General features: G+C 36.7%; 1 protein-coding gene and 1 long non-coding RNA gene across 7 annotated transcripts; one reads left to right on the forward strand and one right to left on the reverse strand.

Moving 5' to 3' along the window:
* Window positions 1-532: 532 nt before the first annotated feature.
* On the reverse strand, window positions 533-5,760 carry LOC146955540 (uncharacterized). 6 transcript variants are annotated; one of them, XR_015016676.1, is made up of 8 exons: window positions 5,010-5,760; window positions 4,273-4,377; window positions 3,948-3,995; window positions 3,655-3,843; window positions 3,400-3,572; window positions 2,400-2,430; window positions 1,247-1,459; window positions 533-1,017 (listed from the first exon to the last, which is right to left on the reverse strand). It is a non-coding gene; the product is annotated as an uncharacterized LOC146955540 (long non-coding RNA). The 6 variants fall into 6 exon arrangements; XR_015016675.1 differs by lacking the exon at window positions 533-1,017 and adding an exon at window positions 4,076-4,138 and having other exon boundaries at window positions 1,066-1,459; window positions 3,691-3,843; window positions 5,010-5,147; XR_015016672.1 differs by lacking the exon at window positions 4,273-4,377.
* A 902-nt stretch (window positions 5,761-6,662) lies between these two features.
* On the forward strand, window positions 6,663-8,447 carry LOC146955541 (uncharacterized). Its single transcript, XM_085711250.1, has 2 exons — window positions 6,663-7,443; window positions 8,025-8,447. Exons 1-2 carry the CDS (start codon window positions 6,684-6,686, stop codon window positions 8,315-8,317), a joined length of 1,053 nt encoding a protein of 350 aa, XP_085567376.1. The 5' UTR covers window positions 6,663-6,683; the 3' UTR covers window positions 8,318-8,447.
* The last annotated feature ends 13,656 nt before the right edge of the window (window positions 8,448-22,103 follow it).

Raw genomic sequence — 22,103 nt, forward strand, 5'->3', positions numbered from 1 at the left:
TACTTAATTTATTATTGGGTATGGGTACCCGTGGTTATAGATACAATCAAATCCGTGTCTGTGTTCATATTAAAATGGGTAGTCAAATACCCGTTTAACTACCCGCTCCATGCCCGTGACGGATTTTACCCACGGGTACCCGTGGGCAATTAGAATACTATGGTTTTGAAATTCTTTATTATATGTTTGAATAAGTTAGAATTTGGAAAATCTGTTTATTACTAAAACCGATTCGTATTTGCGCTCAGGTTTCTACTCTTTTTAATAATGTCGATAAATTTATCTAATAACATATATGTAAATGTTGCAGATTAATAACTCTAAAATGATAAACAGTCAAAGTTGCACATTTATAAACTAAAAAGGATCATTACATCTACTAATGCGGGTGCGGTTCCAGAAGTGGACCTCGATCCAACCGAAAAACTTTTTTGCTATAAACTTTTTAAAGTAATGAAGGAAATTTGTTCTAATGGAAAATATTATTATTCTAAAACATGGAAAATGTATTATACTTGGTATCCTTCCTTAGTATGATAGCAATTCCAATCCACATGGTATTATTCTTATAAGGTGTGGGAAGCTAGAAACTATCTACAATCTTCCACATGACTACCATGTCACATGAATGAGTATGTTCAATAACAACAAATAATTCAATTTGCCAAACACTTTCTACTGAGCTAATAATGGACAAAGTAAACTCTCTTTTGAAATATTGAATAACCAAAAGCATGGATAAAGAGAACTCATAACTTCCATGAACAATTCATAAGTTCATGGGAACCCCTCTGTGAAAAAGTATCAATCCACAAAGGTTCTTCAACTCCTTCTTCCAAAGAATATAAGCTTACGAAATCCTCTCACCACTTTTGAAGAGTTCTCCTCATCATTTATCCATTTCTTCCTGTTGTGGATTGATTCTTGCATTGCTTCGTTACTCGGCGGAGGAGTAGAGATTTGAATCTCTGAGACTTTAGATGAGGTAACATTACTTTCTTCTATTTTCTGATTCACCTTAGAATTCACAGCAGTAAATATTAATGGTTTGTTAGGTAATGCAGCTGTAGAAGTTGTGATCATGTTAGTATTATTTCGAAGTTGGTTATTATCACCACGAAGTGAAGTTGTCATTGAAATATTATACAAAATATACATGCCAGAATACAATTTCCAAAAGATTAGAATATGAGTGAAAATGCAAACTTCATATTCATAAAAAAGAATAAAAAAATAGAACATTTACATGAGATTGAAGCATTTTCTTTTGACATTGTTTTCAGCCTTCTTGTTTTCTTAACTTGGAGAACATTTTTTCTAAGAAGTCTAGCCTTTGCTGCTTTATTTTTTCTCACCCCATCTTTAAAAATCAAGTGTTCCTTTGACTTCTGATGATCCATCTTAAACGAACTTTGTCAAGAATTTTGATTCCAAAATCTTTCCCAAACCATTTTAATATCTGCAAAGATACCATAACCACAACCACTCATTGTTGAGCAACAATTGACTATAATTAATGAAAAAGCAAGCAACAACAATATAGTGACACCTAAATTTTGATTGAAACTACTTATAGTTGAAAAAATAGAACTCCAAGGAAAGCAAGAAATCAGATATGATGCACAAAAATCAAACGAAAAAGCAAGTCCATGTTGCGATAATTGATAACTAATTATTTATATTAATACCTGCCTTGGTTATTCTTGAACCCGTCACAAATTCCTTGTGTACGTAGAAGTTACATTCAACTAAACATTATTCATTCTAATTGTGTCATCACAAATCAAAGGCAAAATCACTTCTCATATTGTTCAGTAGGTAGATAGATACCAAAGAAGGTGGGATCATACCTAAGGTATCATATAAAGGAACACAACAAAGTCCATGAGCATTGCAGGCTTGAAATTATCTTAAAATATGTAAGAACATGTTGAGTTAAAAGGATAATAGAAGCTAGCTTAGCAACACTGAAATTGATCACCACTATTGGTGACAAAGGATGTCCAAGAGAGAACAATCACATTCAAAACAACATTTCATATTCCCTCCAAACAAAGGTTAGTTTCAAGGCGGCTGCCTAGCACTTCCACCTTATTTCATCTTCAATTGATCCACCAAGGTTGAAAACACTCATATTTAAGTATGATTTGTGCAAAATAGTGCAGAAAATTTTTCCATGCTAGAGGAGACAAAATGTGAGAGTTTAGGATCTTAAAATTATAAGTTATCTAGCATCATGGCCTATGGTTTTGTTAACTAATTATCCATATACTTGTATAATGACCTAAACCACTTGTCACTTTTGAAGTGACTAATTTTTTAGACTTATTATCAGAGCATAAATAGCTTTGTTAATACGCTTTTTTACTGCAAAAAGTGATAAAAGGTCATTTATTTACCTGCATTGTGATCCCTCTTTTTCATGCCGGCCTGAAAATTTAAGGCACTAAAATATATAATTTTGATAAAGTTGTATAGTCCATCACCAAGGATTAATGCAATGGAAATAAAAACATGCATCATGAAAATAAAGAAAAGTTAAGACTTAAAATGGAAGAGAAAAAACACAACTCAAATCAAAGAAGTTCTAATAGAGTGTTCCTAAGTTTTTGTTTATTCAATGACCTTATAACCATTAAGACTCTTCATGATGTTTCATTGTCTCTGCAACATAACATACACATTGATGAGAAGATAGACATAAACTTGGAAAAACAACTTCTCAAGCCGATTCATATAACTCAAGTTTTGGATTACCTAAAGTCAACCATGTACCTTAAAATTCTGTGACAGAACAGCTGTATTTAAATAGCAACTGGGACATATAGGCAAATTATAAAATTATGAAATTAAACATGAAGAAACTACTGTATGTCCTCTTTCAAACGCAACTGGTCCCATTTGAAAAGGAGTTTCCAAGCTTAAGATATTAACTTTCTAAGCTGACTGATGCAACATAACTTGTAAAATCGAACAGCTCAATTCATAAAATCACTATAAATCACATAACCAATATAAAAATATAAGACTTGACAGTATTAAAGTAGTAAAAGTAAGCTTTCCAATCTAATTGGTTTCGCAACCAACAAATTCATATTTATGCAGGCATATATCAAATGTGTGTACAATTATAGGACATAACAAATTTTAGAGAATAGAGATACATTTGAACTTATACTCTTTGAAAAATGAAAGCATGAATTATATCACATGTATGTTACAATCATAATTTGCACTTTTATATTATCTAGTACTAATCATAATTAAGCATGCTCAACTGTTTTGCATACAAACAAAACATCATCAATTTTATCACAATCATAATTAAGCATGCTCAATAATCAAACCCTTTAAGAAAAAACAAATGCCAAATGTGTAAATGTGTAAATAATAGTAAACCTCATGTGTAAATGTTCTGACAGGTATGCCAAATGCCCTAGCCAATCCAAAATCTGCAAGCCTTACTGAATTAGTGCGCCAAATATCAACAAATTCTGTGGTTTCAAGTCTCAATGAAGAACTATATGTGAATGACAATAAGCAACTCCACAGAGCATTTGATGAAGGAACATCTGCAAAAGGATTAAAGAATTCAAACTCCAAATTAACTGGCCAAGTTCACAAAAATTAGCAGTTCTATTTTTAGAAGCTCACACAAAAATTCGCATAACTTTTTTAAAAAAATATTACAGCAATCCAGATCCAACTACGCTCCAAACATTTGAACCGCTACCATGAAAAATCTCAAAATCACCGATGGATGCACTTCGTTGCTTCTGTACCGCATGAGCTATATGATTTATGTCTACCTTTATCTGGCTGAAGTTCAAAACACTCAAGTATCTGATAAGAAACATCCGTCAGTAGCCAAATACAACAATAAATGATAATGCAGATAGGCACCTGAGTTTATTGGGAAAATAGACACCTGAAGAGATCCAACTTACAATATCAAAAACCCGGTTCAGATCCAAATCAAAATGACCAATCAATGACTGCAGAAGTAAGGTAAACCAAAATTATGATCATTATTGTTATAAAACAAAAACAGAAAATTATGGAATAGTCATAATACTTCAAATTGTTAAGATCTTAATAATGCCCATTGTTGATGCAGATCCTTTTTTAGTCAATGATGCTTCAAAAAAAATTGTATGGAACACATAGTTAAATTCATTTTGGTTAAGAACAAAACCAAAATGACAATAAAATTGCTATGATATAATAACAAAACCAAAATGATCAAAAAAAGAAAGAATAAAACTAATTTACTTCAACTCTTCAAGCAGTGACCTTTGACATCTCCAAAATCCACGGCTTGAAAATTTGTTCCACACATTATGAAGCCAATAATACCTAACTTCCCAGGAATCAAGTCTAATGGAACTTCTCAAGTTAAAATCTGATAGAATCATCGCTATTTAAATAATATGAAAATGTCTATTGCAGCTTAAAATCATTAAAATAATGTGATAAGATAAACTCATACAATTCTCAACAGGACACAAATCATTGATTTGAATTGAATCAACTTATACAATGCTTCTAAATTTCTCACAATGCACAATCAATGAACCACACAACACCAATTTGGGATTAACCAATTAAAATCAAAGTAATTTTGGGGCTTCAACTATCAAGATGAGAAAAAAGCTCAATTATTTTAAAAGAATGAACAAAACCCATGTTAATTAAACGATAAAGATCGAAAATTGGAAGCAGAAAAACACACTAACACAACAAATTGAAGCCAAAACTGAAATTGCAAACACAAAATTAGGGCACAAAACTAATTCCAAATCAAATTAAATTCAAATCAAACATAACCCTGATGAAATTCAACAACAATTTCACACCACAAGTGAAATATATATAAGTATATGAATTCAAATTCAACAATTCAAAATGAAACACCATAAGCCAGATCAAACAATAAACATCATAATTCATAAACATAAAATATGACCAAAAACTTGCAATAATTGAACTGTTGTGCCAGTAAAATATACCTTCAACCAAGATGGTGCTTTGAAGATCACAATATTAGACACATCCCGCTTTCTAAAGAAGAATGAAAACTGTTACGCAAGATTTAAAAGGGTCTTCAGCTACAGTCACAAATTGTCCTGCTTCCTCCCTTTTCTGCGTTCACCAAACAAATACAAAACCCTCATTAAGATACCAACTCACCAAAATACACATGAAAGCATGAAAAAAAAGCCACAAACAGAAACCCAGAAAATGAAAATCATCCAAGAACAATAAAATTCTGAAAAACCTTTTTCTGAACCTAAAACAAACCAAAACCACAAAATCAAACCCTTAAAATCACAAAAACAACTTTCTGGAGACTTGCATGCAATTAGATTGATTGAATAAAAATTAGAAAGTTGAAAAATTCAATTCTCTAAAATTATTGTTTGAATTTGAATAAAAATGAAAGCCCAAGGTGAAAATTGAGGGAGAGGGGTAGAGGAGAAGAGGATTGAGGCTTGATCTGTGACATGCATGCTGATGAAAGATGGAGAATCGTGGATCAGTGTGTTCGACGGCGGCGACGGCAAGATCAACGGCGAGGTTGACGGCGGTGGTGTGTTTTATTTTAGAGAGAAGGCGTTTTTTTTTTGAGCATGCTGAAGAAGGAAATGGAAATGAAGCAGTAGTGAGAAGGCGCCGCCGTTTTTCGCGACGGAGGAGAATGGTTCTCCTCCCATTCCCGTTCCCCCTTTCTTCTCCCGTTCCCGTTTCTCTCTCCCTTTTCTTTTTTTTTTTTCCTTTTCACATATATATATGGGGGGAGATGGATATTTACCAATTTACGAAAATACCCCCAGAGGGGCAAAATAGTAAAACGTACGGACATTCATTTTTCTATCTAGTTTAGTAGATTCAAGTGTCATAATCTTCAGAATTAATTGTATTTAATGGAGGCATCACAGGGACAAAACAAAATACAAACAGAGAAAGAAATAATTTTGACAATTGCAAAGATGTCCTTCAGAATTTGCTAAGGTGTCCTTCAAAATTTGCCTGCAAGCACCTTTATCAAACAGGTCAATAAACAGAATTTTGATTGTCATTATTTTGTTTTGACCAAAAAGCATCGATTTTATTTTATTTTTATAAAAAGGTATCCATTTTTTTTGGTCTTAGATGAAGTGGTAAACCACTGAAATTAAACTCACACACAACAGTGAGGTCCCAGGTTCGAACCCGGGTCGACGTCCGGCCTTGCAATTTCGGCATTTTTCAGTTGAGTTAAGACTTTTAGACAAAATGTATCAATTTGTATCAATTTTATTAGAGTGTAAATATATACCATACCATATGTATATTCTCCCTTTCCTTTAAAAAAAATATGTATGTTCTCCCTGGTTCTCTAAACAAGTTTCCTACACTTCAGTATTCCCTTTTACCCCTTCCCAAATTTCTCCTTATGTCTTGCACTAACAAGCATGAATAATGAAACAATTTAATTTACCCCTTAAATTCAAATAAAGTTGAATCAATTTGGGTATTAACTAAAAAACAAAAATAAAGAAACAATGTTTATCACACATAAAGAAAAACCACAATGATATTAAGCATTAGCTCCTATAAATAGATAAACTCTCACCCTCTCTCAACACATCAACATCACTCATCTCCCTCTATTTCAAGGTTGCCTTCTCTTAACACAAAAAATGGCCAAAACTCTGTTCTTGTTTTTTCTCTTTCTTCAAATAACCTCTTTCATGGCATTTGCTGATGAGCTAGAAACTCTTCATCACAAACCAGCAACTCCACTTCATCCCCCAACCAAGTCACCGGTTCATAAACCATTAGCTAGCCCTCCTCACCACAACCACTCACCATCCCATGCACCTTCTCATGTTCACTATCCTTTACATCCTCCTCACCCTGCTAAACCCCCAACCCATCACCATCACCACCACCACCAACATCAACATCACTCACCATCCCCTACCCCTTCCCATATTCACCCTCCTTTACATCCTCGTCACCCAGCAAAACCCCCAACTCATCATCATCATCAACATCACTCTCCTGCTCATTCCCCTATTAAGCCTCCGGTTCACACTCCTTTACATCCTCCTCACCCTGCCAAACCTCCAACCCATCACCGCCACCAACATCACTCACCTTCCCCTTCCCCTTCCCATGTTCACACTCCTTTACATCCTCGTCACCCTGCAAAACCCCCCACCCATTATCATCTTCACTCTCCTACTCATGCCCCTATTAAGCCTCCGGTTCACAAACCTTTACTTCCTCCTCACTCTGCAAAATCCCCAACCCACCACCATCACCATCCTCCGGCTCATGCTCCTACTCACACACATGTTGTTTCAAAAAGCTTGATATCTGTTGAAGGAGTTGTTTATGTCAAATCATGCAACCATACTGGTGTTGACACCCTAAAGGGAGCTACACCGCTTCCTGGTTTGTGTCTTAACTTTATATGCTGAAACTCCATTTTATTTTATTTCTCTTTTTATTTTAAAAAATATATTTTTTTTTTGTTTTTCTACAATCTTTTGTCACGTCAAGCATTGCCTACAATCTTGCATGAAGAATCAAAATATATAACTAATATATTATGTCACATTTATTTTATTTTTTTCACACCTTCTTTTGGACTAATATTTTGTGTACAATGCATATAGATTGAAAAAATATTATTAAAACCATAAATCTAATATATTGTGTTTGCATATACATTCTTTTTGTGTTTATTTTCATTGATATGATAAGGTTGTAAAAGAACATTCTATACTCACAAACATAATAAGACGTTATTAACTTTGCCTACAAAATTTCCTCAAAAAAAAAAAAAACTTTGCCTACAAAATGCACATTATTTAATTATTTCAAAGACACATTTTATTTTCTACTTTTTTTTTGTTTATGTCCAAATTATTATGTATTATTTGATCAAAATTATGAACAAAACCTTCTCTAACATTATGTTTTATTTGTTGCAAAATGACAATGACATTGTTATGTTGTTTTGATTATTGAAGGTGCCATTGTGAAGCTCCAATGCGACAACGCCAAATACAAGTTGGTACGTAAAGCCAAGACGGATAAGAAAGGTTACTTTTATATTGGAGGTCCAAAGAATATTGTAGGTTATTCAACTCGCCATTGCAACGTTGTTTTGGTTAGTGCACCAAAAGTACTAAAACCCTCAAATCTTCATGGTGGTCTTACTGGGGCTCTTCTTAAACCTCTGAAACGATCAATGTCTAAGGGTGCTTCTGTAAAACTCTACTCTGTTGGACCGTTTGCATTTGAGCCCAAATGTCATCATTAAGGAAAATAATAGTGATTTGAATTGGTATAAGTTTCTTTTAGGGTTTAGGCCATAGTTTTAACTTTGTGTTGAAATATGATGTTTGGTTATCAATAATAAAAAAATGGTTTATCACACTTGTTTACTCTAATCACCGTTACCCACAGGCCACAGCCCCCTTCTCTTTTTGTATATTTAAATCGATTTAAATTGCTACATTTTAAAAGTAAAATTTATTTGTCTGAAATTACCAATGTATTTGGTTATGATAATACTAATTCAAATAAATCAATCATTTTCAAATATGGAAACATATTAAGGCTATATAGTTTGGTTGTTAATTACATCATAAAGGCAAACACAAAGGGTTATAAAAGGGTATGCATATAGCTTCTTTTTTTAAAAAATAAAATAAGTTTATTTAAAGAAACACAAAGGTTATAAAAGGGTATACTTATAATTTCTACAAAAAAAGTAGTTAACAGAGTGTTAACTTTAAAATAATTCAAACAAAATGTTTTTGCTTACAAGAATTCAAATATAATGTTAAAAAGATATACATAACCACATTCATTTTGAAAGGTATGTACATAACTACATATTACTTCCTTCATAAAAAAAGTATTCTAAAATTAATTCACCATGATATCATATATCGTAAACATATCACGTATCACATTTGATGGACCATTTCCTAATACAAGCATGCATTAAATACACATTCATTCGGTTTTAGAATTTTCAAAGTTTGTTAGTCTAAATTATTTAAATTTCAAACCCGAAAATCTTATTTAAATTTTGAAGATGAGTTGTTTAGCCTTTGTAACCTACAAGTTAGCACTACCCAAATTTTAAAGTATACAATAGCCAGTAATTTTAGATTTTTAGATAAAAGTAATTAGTAGCCGACTCGCACCTTCCCATGGTGTTGGATGGCTGTAGCCTGTAGCAAGTTTTTTGTCAACATAGAATGCAGCTTTTTTATGAGGATTTTCATTATATGTGTGACCGAACACTATTTTTTTTATATTTGTGATCATGGAAGAATGTTTCCTCTAAAATGTCTCTCTTTTTCTTTGGATTTCCTACTTTTTATGGAAAATGAACGGGAATGGATGTGTTTTACCGTGTTTTTTTTTCCTTGGGGTTACTAATTGATTTTCTTCTTAAGGCAAGGCAATCATAACATAACGACTAATGGAAAATCAATCTCCATTAGTACCCAATTGCTAATCAATTCTCTTAAAGGATAGAAAACAAATAAAAATGGAAGGAATGAGATGATCGTGTGACAAATCAGGTAAGATCATCAATTCTCTTACTTTTTTTTCAAAAAAAAAAAAAATCAATTCTCTTACTTTTGGTTGACTAACTCTTGATTCCCCCACCTAAACTCTCTCCTAATTCCTTTACTTTTGTACTTTTCTTCTCATTTTAAATTGTTTACTATTTTAGGGGTACCAACCTAGTTTTTTGACGGAAGATAACTATCTCATTTCATTAATAAGAACATCTTGAATACAATCAGGTAATACAGTGAAATAGTGGATACTAGCATAAACTGTGGCTGCCCTAGCAAGTCTATGAGCAACCTCATTTGCTTGTCTCCTAATAAACTCTACCCTTTAGTTTGTGAAAATGGATGAGAAAGTAGTCCTACATTCTCTGATGATAGCTCCTAAATCAGCTACATCATTTCTAGTGCTATTAAAATTATCTACTACCCTCTTAGAGTCAAGTTCGAAGATAACATTATTTAAATTCTGCACTTTTGCCCATCTGATAGCATATAAAAGACTAATAACTTCTCCCTCGGACACATCTAAGAGCGGCGATGACCAACTGGTTCTGGCTTTCACTAACCTCTCGCGATCATCCCTGATGGATATCCCTATGCCAACCCGGTTACTTTCTTTAAAGAAAAAAAGCAGCATCTACATTGCACTTGAAATGACCTTCATTTGGCTTTCTCCAAACTATGTTGTCAATAGGTTGTTGCTGTACACCCGCTCTATTACGGCTATCTTGCATGTTTTGCCAACCTGTTAGAAGATTAAGGCCTCTGTCACGAATTGTTGCAGTCGTCATGACTTCATTCCTCCAGATATAATCATTTCTCTGTTTCCAAATAGACCACATAACCCAAGCCCAAATGACCCGTTGACTCGAATCTTGCACCTGTAGTATATCAAACATGGTTACCCCAAAGCTGAGATTTAATTGAGCATTTTGCTGAATTTTGCTCCACAACCCTAATTGCTGCCAACATTGCACACTCTTTGTGTAATAAAAAAATAGATGCATACTATCCTCATCCTCATTCTCACATAAAGTACAAGTTTTTGTACAATTTACCCCTCTGTCTTGAAGTCGGACTCTTGTAGCAAGAGCATTTTTGCACGATCTCCACAGAAAAGGTTTCACCTTAGGAGGCACCTTAAGATTCCAAAGGAGTACCCAATTTCCATCACAACGGTGAGTACTAAAGTCCACATGTTGACTGAGACTGATGTGATTTCCACTTCTAATGGAATAGAAACCATTTGTCTCTGACTTCCACACTATTCTAGCGTGCTGATTAGGTTCAAAGATTGAAGTATTAAGGATGCGATTAGTATCTTCATTGCTAACAAGGTTCCTTAATAAACCAATATTCCAAAATCGAGTATGAGATATGAATAGATCTGAAACATCAATCTCTTTGAATTCTTCTGGCAGACTTTCTGGCTTCTGTAAAACACCACCATCCACTAGCCATCGCTGGTCCCACACGCATATATCAGTACCTGAACCAATGCTCCATTTGTATCCTTCGCTAACAAGTCTTTTGGCCCCCCAAATGCTACGCCAGACGTAGCTTGGATTATGACCAATCTTTGAGTCCAAGAAATCACACTTGTTAAAGTATTTTGCTTTGAACAATCTAGTGACAATGTTGTGCGGTTACTTCATGAATTTCCAAGCTTGCTTTCCAAGCATAGCCTCATTAAAAGCGCGAAGGTTTTTAAAACCAAGACCTCCTTCCTTTTTGTGAATGTTAAGCCTTTCCCATGACATCCAGTTGATTCTTTGGTGTTCCTTTTGTTATGACCCCACCAGAATGAATTCAACATTTTCTCTATATCAACAATAATGGATTTAGGGATAGCAAAGATACTCATGATATACGAAGGTATTGACTGCAAGATACTCATGATATACGAAGGTATCAACAATAATGGATCTAGTTGTGATGTTTAATTGTCACTTTGATGCAAGTTCCTAAACTCTCCTACTCCTTCCCCTATTGTTCTTCTTATTCTCCTCCTCCTCCTCATCTCATTTCTTATTCCCCCCTCCTCCTCCTCCCCCTCCTCCTCCACCTCCTCCTCCGCATTCTTTTTCTTCTTCCAATTGTCACAATCATCTTTTCTGATTCAGCAGAAGATAAAAGAGAGTTCAATTCCGCAACATAATCTTCGAAGAGAGTACATTCAAACTGATATCTCTTCAAATGAATTGACCGATAATAAAAATTATAATTAAAACTATAATGATTTTTTGGCAAAAGGGTGGTCAAGGAACACCTATCCCAATTTCGTTAACAAAGAAATAGAAATTACAAAGAGAGGTGGAGCTCAGTCAAGACCCACTCAAGGAAAAGAAAAACGAAAACTAAGAAGACCTAGTTTGTTTCTAAACGAAAGCCTAAATTAGTTAATATGCACAATGATTTCCTTCCCTATAGATTTGAGTAACCAAAACGTTTATTGTTGAAATCATATGAAGACAATTGCATCAATGGTTTCTTAGCTTCTAATAAACCAAGCTAATAGAGTTAAATGTTAACACAACCAGAATACTCATATCATTGGATTTATAACGTTGTGGTGTCAAAGTCATTGCTTGAAATCGTAATGGATGCAACAACCCGATTTTCGCTAGATTTATTTTATTATTTATTTATGTGTGTTGTGTGTGCTATTATGTGATTATTTGCATCTGTGTGTATTTTTGGTTGGGAATTGTAGAATTCGGTGTAGAAGGGTATTTTAGTCATTTTGGACTTAGGGGCATTTTGGTCATTTTGAGAGTAGGGGTAATTTTGTAATTTTGGATGAGAATTATTTTAGTGCTTAGGAAGAGTATTATTTTACCAAGTTACTAGAGAGAGTGTAGTAATCATTTTATTTACCGGTAAGTGATCGTTAGTGTTGTAATTTACCATTAAGTGAGTAGTGACATTTTGGGTGTTAGAATAGAAATGGGTTATGCCCATTAAGGTTTGAGAGATAAGCCCAATTGAATAGAGCACATATATAAACTCTAGTTGTTGGTGAAAATTAGGTTTCACAACATTTCACATTTCATTTCATTTGGGAAGAGAAGAGATAGAAGCTTGAGAGTAGAACAAGATCAAGGGCTAGAGCTTGAGAAGGGGATTCATCATCTAGGAGCTAAATTGAGGCTTGAATTAAAGATTCTTAGTGTTAGAGGTAAGGGGGTTAGTTTTTGATCATAATTTCATCATTTGTGTTTGAATGATTGTGGAAGGTTGAGAATGATGTTTGTCATAAATTGTTGTGTTATTCCATTTTACTTGAATTATGTGATGTAAATGGAAATGAATTGTAAATCGATGTTGATGAATGTTGATGAATCTTATGTGAAATGTGATTGTTGAATGTGTGGGCATGATTCTTGATAATGCAATGTTGTTGAGTTGTTGAAATGTAAAGGCAGGTGTACTTTTACATTGTTTTTGGTAGTTGTTATGTTGGAGTTGTGCATTATCGAGTCATTGCTATATGTCCATGTATCATACCATGTTGTTGTTGTTGAAATGTAAAAGGATGTGTACTTTTACATAGTAAGAGGAGGTGTACTCTTACTTAGATGTTTTGGTGGCATCTGTTGTTGTTGATCTAGTACCACATGCATATATGTGTCAAGTCTAGGCGCATTGCATAAATTTAATTGTCAGATGGTTGTGTTTGTGATTGTTAATGATGGGTGGTAAGTGTGGACTCGTATTGCTTGTATGATTGAATGTTGATGTTGGACGTGTATGCGAATACCTATGAACTCTTTTATATTTGTACATCTGTCTATTATGATTTGATTATGATTAATGTAATACTTACCCCCAGTGGTTTCGACCGCCTACCTGTCTGTATGGATGGGTAGACGTTGTGCAGGACTAGACGCTTGGTGAATTTGCTTGTTGGATGTTTGGACGACGGGAGCTTTCTCCGTTGTCGTGTCAGTGTCGTAGTATCTAGGCTCTGATTAGGCTTAGTGTCTATTTGTTGTTTTTTTGGATTCTGTTGCCATGTTGTTGCTATTGTCCACTTGTCAGACTTGGAGTATTTTCATATGAGGATATATTTGACCATGGCATGTATATGTTGAAGTTTATGATTTGAATTCCGCTATGACTGTTGAAATATTATATATATGCATGACATTAGTTGGTTTTATTTTGAGACGTAGCATCTATTTCTAGAATATTTCTGATGTATTCGCGCGTTTTACCGCTTAATAGAAATAGGGTGTTACAAGTTGGTATCAGAGCCGAGGTCAGTCTTGTCTGGACTAATAGACTAGTAGACTAGTGTTTGTTGGATTTTCCTGTGGTATACGAATGGTAATGAGTTACCTTCGGTACTTGTTCTTGTGTTGTTGTGCTGTTGTTCTTATCTGTTGGTTGGTTTTGTGTAGAAGTGAGATGGCCGGTGGTAGAGATGATGGAGCGATTGCTCAGGTTTTGATTTCAGTGGCTCAGGTGTTGGCTCTGGTTAATGAGCCGGCGGCAGCTGGTCATCGTGATCCTGGTGAGGCGGAAGAGCGGAGGTTGGATCGTTTCTTGCGAAACAGTCCGCCGACGTTCAAGGGTAGGTATGACCCGGATGGAGCTCAGAAGTGGGTGCAAGACATGGATAGGATCTTTCGTGCTATGGTGACTAGTGAGGACCAGAAGGTCAGGTTGGCTACTCACATGCTTGCTGAGGAGGCTGAGTATTGGTGGACCAATGCTAAGGGAAGACTTGAGGCTGGTGGAGCTGTGACTTGGGCTAGGTTCAAGACTGTGTTTTTGAGGAAGTACTTTCCTGAGGATTTGAGGACTAAGAAGGAAGTGGAATTCTTGAACTTGAAGCAAGAGAACCGTTCGGTGGCTGAGTATGCGGCGAAGTTTGAGGAGCTTTCGAGGTTTTGTTCGTACATCAATGTGGAGGATGCTATGATTTCCAAGTGTGTGAAGTTCGAGAGCGGTTTGAGGCCCGACATCTATCAGTATATGTGTGTTCAGGAGATCCGTGATTTTGACACTTCGGTGCATAAGTGTCGTATGTTTGATGATGCTGGAAGAGCTAAGGTTAATCACTACAAGGCTCAGAATGAGAAGAAAGGAAAGAGTCATGGATTTGGGAAGCCGTACAGCAAAGACAAAGGCAAGAAGAGAGAAGGTGGTGGAGGTTCTAAGGTGAATGTTGCTGAGGTGAGGTGCTTCAAGTGTGGCACTTTGGGTCATTTTGCTAATGATTACAAGAAAGGTGATAGTTGTTACAAGTGTGGAAAGGCGGGTCACAAGGCTTATGAGTGTACTTATGTGGAGAAGGAGATCACTTGCTACAATTGTGGTGAGAAAGGGCATATCAGTACTAAGTGTACCAAGCCAAAGAAGGCAGCGGGAAAGGTGTTTGCATTGAATGCGGAAGAGGTGGAGCATCCGGATAATCTCATCCGAGGTATGTGTTTTATCAATAGTACTCCTTTGATTGCAATTATTGATACTGGTGCTACTCATTCTTTTATCGCGATTAGTTGTGTTGAGCGTTTGGGTTTGGTTGTGACTCCGTTGTCTCGTGGGATGGTTATCGATACCCCAGCTAGTGGATCGGTGACTACTTCTTTAGTGTGTGCTAAGTGTCCTGTTAGTTTTGGCAATGTTGATTTTGAGTTGGATCTTGTGTGTCTTCCGTTGAAGCATATGGACGTTATTTTTGGTATGGATTGGATGTTGACTTTTAGTGTTAACATTAATTGTTTGACCAATAGTGTAACGTTTTCTAAGCCAGTAGTTGAGGAAGGTAGAAGGTTCTTGACCGCGGAGCAAGTGAAGAAGTCTTTGGATGGTGAAGCTAGTGTATTCATGATGTTTGCTTCCTTGAAGGAGAGTAGTGAGAAAGGAGTTGGTGATTTGCCTGTAGTGCAAGAGTTTCCAGAAGTTTTTCCGGACGACATTACCGAGTTACCGCCGGAGAGGGAAGTTGAGTTTGCAATTGATTTGATACCGGGAACGAGTCCTATTTCGATTGCGCCGTATCGGATGTCTGCATTAGAGTTGGGTGAGTTGAAGAAGCAGTTGGAAGAGTTGCTTGAGAAACAGTTTATCAGGCCAAGCGTTTCACCGTGGGGAGCTCCTGTGTTGTTGGTTAAGAAGAAGGATGGTAGCATGAGATTGTGCGTGGATTATCGGCAATTGAACAAGGTGACAATCAAGAATCGGTATCCGCTTCCGAGAATTGACGATTTGATGGATCAGTTGGTTGGTGCAGAAGTGTTCAGTAAGATTGATTTGAGGTCAGGATATCATCAGATTAGAGTAAAGGCGGAAGATATATCCAAAACTGCGTTCAGAACGAGGTATGGACACTATGAGTATTCTGTAATGCCATTTGGAGTATCTAATGCGCCAGGTGTCTTCATGGAGTACATGAATAGAATATTTCATCCTTTTCTGGATCGTTTTGTGGTGGTGTTTATAAATGATATTTTGGTGTATTCTAAGTCTGAAGAGGAGCATGCCGAGCATTTGAGGATTGTGTTGGGAGTTTTGAAAGAGAAGAAGTTGTTTGCTAAGTTGTCCAAGTGTGAGTTTTGGTTGCGGGAAGTGAGTTTCCTTGGTCATGTGATTTCTAAAGGTGGCATTGCGGTGGATCCGTCGAAGGTTGATGCAGTGTTGCAATGGGAATCACCTAAGTCTGTTTTTGAAGTTAGAAGCTTTCTTGGATTGGCAGGTTATTATCGGAGGTTCATTGAAGGATTCTCTAAGTTGACGTTGCCATTGACGCAGTTGACTCGGAAAGGACAAGCTTATGTTTGGGATGCTAAATGTGAGAAGATTTTCCAAGAGTTTAAGAAGAGGTTGACGTCAGCTCCAGTGTTGATTTTGCCAAATCCGAAGGAATTGTTTGTGGTGTATTGTGATGCTTCTAAGATGGGTCTTGGTGGTGTGCTTATGCAGAATCGTCAGGTTGTGGCTTATGCTTCGAGGCAGTTGAAAGTGCATGAGAAGAACTATCTGACTCATGATTTGGAATTAGCGGCCGTTGTGTATGTGTTGAAGATTTGGAGGCATTATCTGTATGGTTCTAAGTTTGAGGTGTTCAGTGACCACAAGAGTTTGAAGTATTTGTTTGACCAGAAGGAGTTGAATATGAGGCAGAGGAGATGGTTGGAGTAACTTAAGGATTTTGATTTCCAGTTGAGTTATCATCCTGGAAAGGCCAATGTTGTTGCTGATGCTTTGAGTAGGAAGTCGTTGCATATGTCTGCTTTGATGGTGAAAGAGTTAGAGTTGATTGAGCAGTTTCGAGATTTGAGTTTAGTTAGTGAATTGACACCCGATGGTGTGAGGTTGGGAATGTTGAAGTTGACAAGTAATATTCTGGAGGAGATCAATAATGGTCATAAGGAAGATTTGGAACTGGTTGATCGTGTGGTGTTGGTTAACCAAGGTAAGGGTGGAGATTTCAGGTTGGATGAGAACGGTGTTTTGATGTTTCGTGATCGTGTTTTTGTGCCAAGTGTTCTTGAGCTTAAGAGGCAGATTTTGGAAGAAGGTCACAGAAGTAGTTTGAGTATTCATCCCGGAGCGACTAAGATGTATCAGGATGTGAAGAGGTTGTTTTGGTGGCCTGGAATGAAGAAGGATGTTGCAGAGTTTGTGTATGCTTGCTTGGTTTGTCAGAAGTCTAAGATAGAACATCAGAAGCCGTCAGGTTTGATGCAACCGTTGTTCGTGCCAGAGTGGAAGAGGGATAGTATATCAATGGACTTTGTTGGAGCTTTGCCGAAGACTGCTAAGGATTTTGATTCTATTTGGGTGATTGTTGATCGGTTGACGAAGTCGGCACATTTTGTTCCTATTAAGACCGGTATGTCCGTGGCTAAGTTGGCTGAGATCTAAATTGAGCAGATTGTTAGATTGCATGGTGTTCCTTCTAGTATTGTGTCGGATCGAGATCCGAGGTTTACTTCTAAGTTTTGGGAGAGTTTGCAAGATGCTTTGGGAACTAAGTTGAAGTTGAGTTCTGCGTATCATCCCCAGACTGATGGTCAGACGGAGAGGACTATTCAGAGTTTGGAAGATTTGTTGAGAGCTTGTGTGTTGGAGCAAGGTGTCAGTTGGATTGAATGTTTACCGTTGATTGAATTTACTTACAACAACAGTTTTCATTCTAGTATCGGGATGGCACCGTTTGAGGCTTTGTATGGTCGGAGGTGTAGAACTCCTTTGTGTTGGTATGAGTCAGGAGAAAGTGCTTTGTTAGGACCGGAAGTCGTGCAAGAGACGACCAAGAAGGTTAAGATGATTCAAGAGAAGATGAGAGCGTCTCAGAGTAGGCAGAAGAGTTATCACGATAAGAGGAGGAAAGACATCGAGTTTCAGGTTGGTGATCATGTGTTTTTGAGAGTGAATCATGTAACTGGTGTGGGACGTGCTTTGAAGTGTCGGAAGTTGACTCCTCGTTTTGTTGGACCTTTTGAGATTGTTGAGAAGGTTGGGGCTGTAGCGTATCGGATTGCGTTACCGCCATCTTTGTCGAATCTTCATGATGTGTTTCATGTGTCTCAGTTGAGGAAGTATGTGTATGATGCGTCCCATGTGATTCAAGTGGATGATTTGGAAGTAAGGGATAATTTGACCGTTGAGACTTGGCCGGTTAGGATTGAGGATCGTGAAGTGAAGCGTTTGCGTGGCAAGGAGGTCGTTTTGGTTAAAGTGATTTGGGTTGGACCAACCGGTGAGAGTGCCACTTGGGAACCAGAGAGTAGGATGAGGGTTGCGTATCCAGAGTTGTTTCCTTCAGGTAATTTTCGAGGGCGAAAATTCTTTTTAGTGGGGGAGAGTTGTAACAGCCCGATTTTCGCTAGATTTATTTTATTATTTATTTATGTGTGGTGTGTGTGCTGTTATGTGATTATTTGCATCTGTGTGTATTTTTGGTTGGGAATTGTAGAATTCGGTGTAGAAGGGTATTTTAGTCATTTTGGACTTAGGGGCATTTTGGTCATTTTGAGAGTAGGGGTAATTTTGTAATTTTGGATGAGAATTATTTTAGTGCTTAGTAAGAGTATTATTTTACCAAGTTACTAGAGAGAGTGTAGTAATCATTTTATTTACCGGTAAGTGACCGTTAGTGTTGTAATTTACCATTAAGTGAGTAGTGACATTTTGGGTGTTAGAATAGAAATGGGTTAGGCCCATTAAGGTTTGAGAGATAAGCCCAATTGAATAGAGCACATATATAAACTCTAGTTGTTGGTGAAAATTAGGTTTCACAACATTTCACATTTCATTTCATTTGGGAAGAGAAGAGATAGAAGCTTGAGAGTAGAACAAGATCAAGGGCTAGAGCTTGAGGAGGGGATTCATCATCTAGGAGCTAAATTGAGGCTTGAATTAAAGATTCTTGGTGTTAGAGGTAAGGGGGTTAGTTTTTGATCATAATTTCATCATTTTTCATTTAAACCCATTTTTATGAAATTGATAAATTGAATCTAATTGCTCTGAATTCGTGCATAATTGTTGTTGTTATGATTGAGAGCATGATTTGTATGATAATTGCATGTTAGTATGTGAATTAACATGTTGAAATGTGCATTTGTGGGTATATTGTGTTCTTGAGCAATTTTGATGAAAAATGAGGTTGTGATGTTGAATTGTGCATGAATTTGTGTTCATTAGTTGTTGTTGATGATTGTTGAACTGTTAGAATCAAAATTGTGTAACTGGAATCGTTGTTTATGGATTCATGAGGAGATTTGTGGTTATGTTGGTGTTTTGAAAGAATTTTGTGAATTTGATGAAATGAGCTATGTTGTTGTTCTTAATGCTTGAATCATGTTTGTTTAAGTGTATTGAACCTGTTTTGACCCATAAACACTGTAATATCCCGCCTGTCAGTATCAGTGTATTATCAGTCGATCACGTCAGAGGAATTAAAATCATGGAAAGTAAGTTAATGGAAATATTTTACGAAAAGTCAGCTTTTTACGGGAAAAGTATCAGAGTCGTTTTTGAACACGCTTGAGGCAAGGGCATTATGGTAATTTCATGGGAAATGATATTTATATGTTTTTTGGATGGAAAATATCTTATTATTTCCTTATCCTTTCTCTCTCTTGTTTTTGGCAAAGACTTTCTCTCTCCTTTCTCTCTTCTTCCTCACGCCTCTTTCTCTCTTCCTTCACCAATCTTTCTCAAACTTCTTCCCACCAAAGACTCATGTCATATGAGGCTCCTTCAAGATCTTTTGTCACTAGAAGCTTGGATTTTGTTGTTTTCTCTACTCTCTACTCTTCTCCTCTTTGGATTTAATCAAGAAGCTAGGGTTTCTTTATGAGGGATGATTATGTTTGAAACTTGGTGGATCATTATGGATGTTAGGAACTTAACAAGCAAGGTTTAATCATGGGTTTGAATGGAAGCTTGAGGACAACTTGGAATCAAGAACAAGAATTAGGGTTTTGGAGGAAGCCTTGAGTTGGAGTATGGACTCAAAGTTTGGTAATCAACAAGTGAACATGGTGCTTTAAATTGCAAGAAAAATTATCAAGATTCAATGGTTTGATCAAAGGAAGTGGGTTGACCTAAAACTAGGGTTTTGGCTTGTTGAGCTTGGAACTTGGAGATGTTGCAAGAACCTTTCTAGGTGAGTTCCATAGATAGCTATCCTACCCTTTGGGATTATGTTTATGTCATGCTAGAATGTTATCAAACTATGAAACTCTAGGGTTTTTATCTAGTGTTATGTTGCCCTTTTCTTTGTTATGCTTGCTATGCTTGTGAATGCTTGCTCCCAGACTGTTTTTCAGGTTTCCTATGACCACTAGAGATGTCATATGCCTTGGGACACTTAGTGATGATGATTTATGGCTTAAAACTACATTTGTACAGGTTCTGAACTGCACTAACTCGCCACTGCGAGTGCAGGGCTCGCGAGGCGAGCAGGAAGAGTCGAATGGGGGTGGTTGTTCGCCCCAAGCTCGCCACTGCGAGTAGCAACTCGCCACTGCGAGTAAGCTTGCTCGCGAGGCGAGTGAATGGTGGCTGCTGCCCTGTTCGCTCGTCTCGCCTGATTATCATGTTTCGGTTCGGCTTTCTCTTACATAAACTTTTATAAATGTAAAACCTTCATAACTAAACCCCAAGGCATAGGTGTTTCAAGTAAATCTCTTGTAAGGGGCAAGTATTTAACAAGGTAATAAGACATAACATATGAGAGAAATATGTCATGAATGGGGTAGCAAGATAATCTTTAAGGAAAGGGAAGAACTAGAGCCTCGGTATAGTTATCGAGAACTAGAATAGTTAGTAAAGAATAGAATGCTATGCATTAGAGATATGCTTGATAAGATGCGAGGTAATAAAGATTATTATCTTTGCCTAGAAGCAAGTGTCATACGAGTATGGCAAGACGTGAATCGATTAGATGTCTATTCACGAAGTAAGTTAATCAAGCATATAAGTTTACCTCTAGTGGAATGTTTAATAGTATGAATATGTCTAACCTTCATTCATGCATAAGACTAAGACTTATAAGAAAGAAAGAGTGTTATGTCTCTTGAATTCCTACCAAGGTTGGATTCAAGGGGTTCCCCAAGGGGAATGGTTAAGCCGAAAGGGAGCCGCATTTCACTAAGTTATGGTGCCGTGTCTTTTGTATTCCATCTAAGGATGGGTACAAAAGGTTCTCCAAGGGGAATGGGGTAAGCCGTAAGGGACCCGCACGTTCACTAAGGGAGTCCGGTGCGCTCTTGCTAAGCATTTCACCGGTAGTAAGGGATTATCTTCCGGGGTTACTCCACTCGGGACTAATCCATAAAAAGAATTCAAGATAATTGTTTGTTACACGCTAACATAATCAATGAAGCTAACTATGCATATTGTTTATATATTTATGTGTTATGTCATAGAGCCTTGACGTAGTTCGTCAAGAAGTAGTAAGTTAGCAAGATTCACTTTTGTGATAAGAGACGATATGTTGTTAGATGCAACATATTAAGCAAGTAGAAGCAAGTAAAGAAAGTTATGCCGACGACGATCTTAGGTTACCCCTAATCGTCCGGTTTAGAATCGTGTCATGATAGAGATATAAGAGAGCCTTGATGCTTAGAGTGTACTCTTGGCAATGCGGTTTTAGTTCCCCCTTCACCGCCATGACACGTATAGTAGTAAAGCCTATAACAAGTTAAGAATATTAAGACGGCCCTAGCAAGCACCGTCGTCTAAGAATGCAAGTCCCCACACACGTATAATCAACCGTCAGGTTGTAATGTAGACACGTGGTGACCGTAGGTTTCCCCTTGAGGTTGCCTATAGCCTAGGATTTAGGGGAACTCACTGAGACATTATGTCTCATCCCAATCCTTATTTGTTGCAGACAAACAGGTTGGTTTTGCAAGCTTGAAGTCGGATGGATATTTCAACAAGTGTGCGTTCGTGTCGCTGCAGGATGCTTTGGATTCTAAGGATGAATTATATATGTATGGTTGAGATGTATATGTTATTTATGTTCGAACGCAATTTGTTGTATAA

Source organism: Medicago sativa, chromosome 1 (assembly GCF_051527215.1).
Source record: "Medicago sativa cultivar Bolivia chromosome 1, Bolivia_mono, whole genome shotgun sequence".
NCBI classification, from domain to species: Eukaryota; Viridiplantae; Streptophyta; class Magnoliopsida; order Fabales; family Fabaceae; genus Medicago; species Medicago sativa.

Bases quoted from the DNA above. Each gene is read 5' to 3' on its own strand.
- LOC146955541 (XM_085711250.1), top strand. From the start codon at position 6,684: ATGGCCAAAACTCTGTTCTTGTTTTTTCTCTTTCTTCAAATAACCTCT. The intron at 7,444-8,024 runs GTTTGTGTCTTA...TGATTATTGAAG, and splicing joins GGGAGCTACACCGCTTCCTG to GTGCCATTGTGAAGCTCCAA.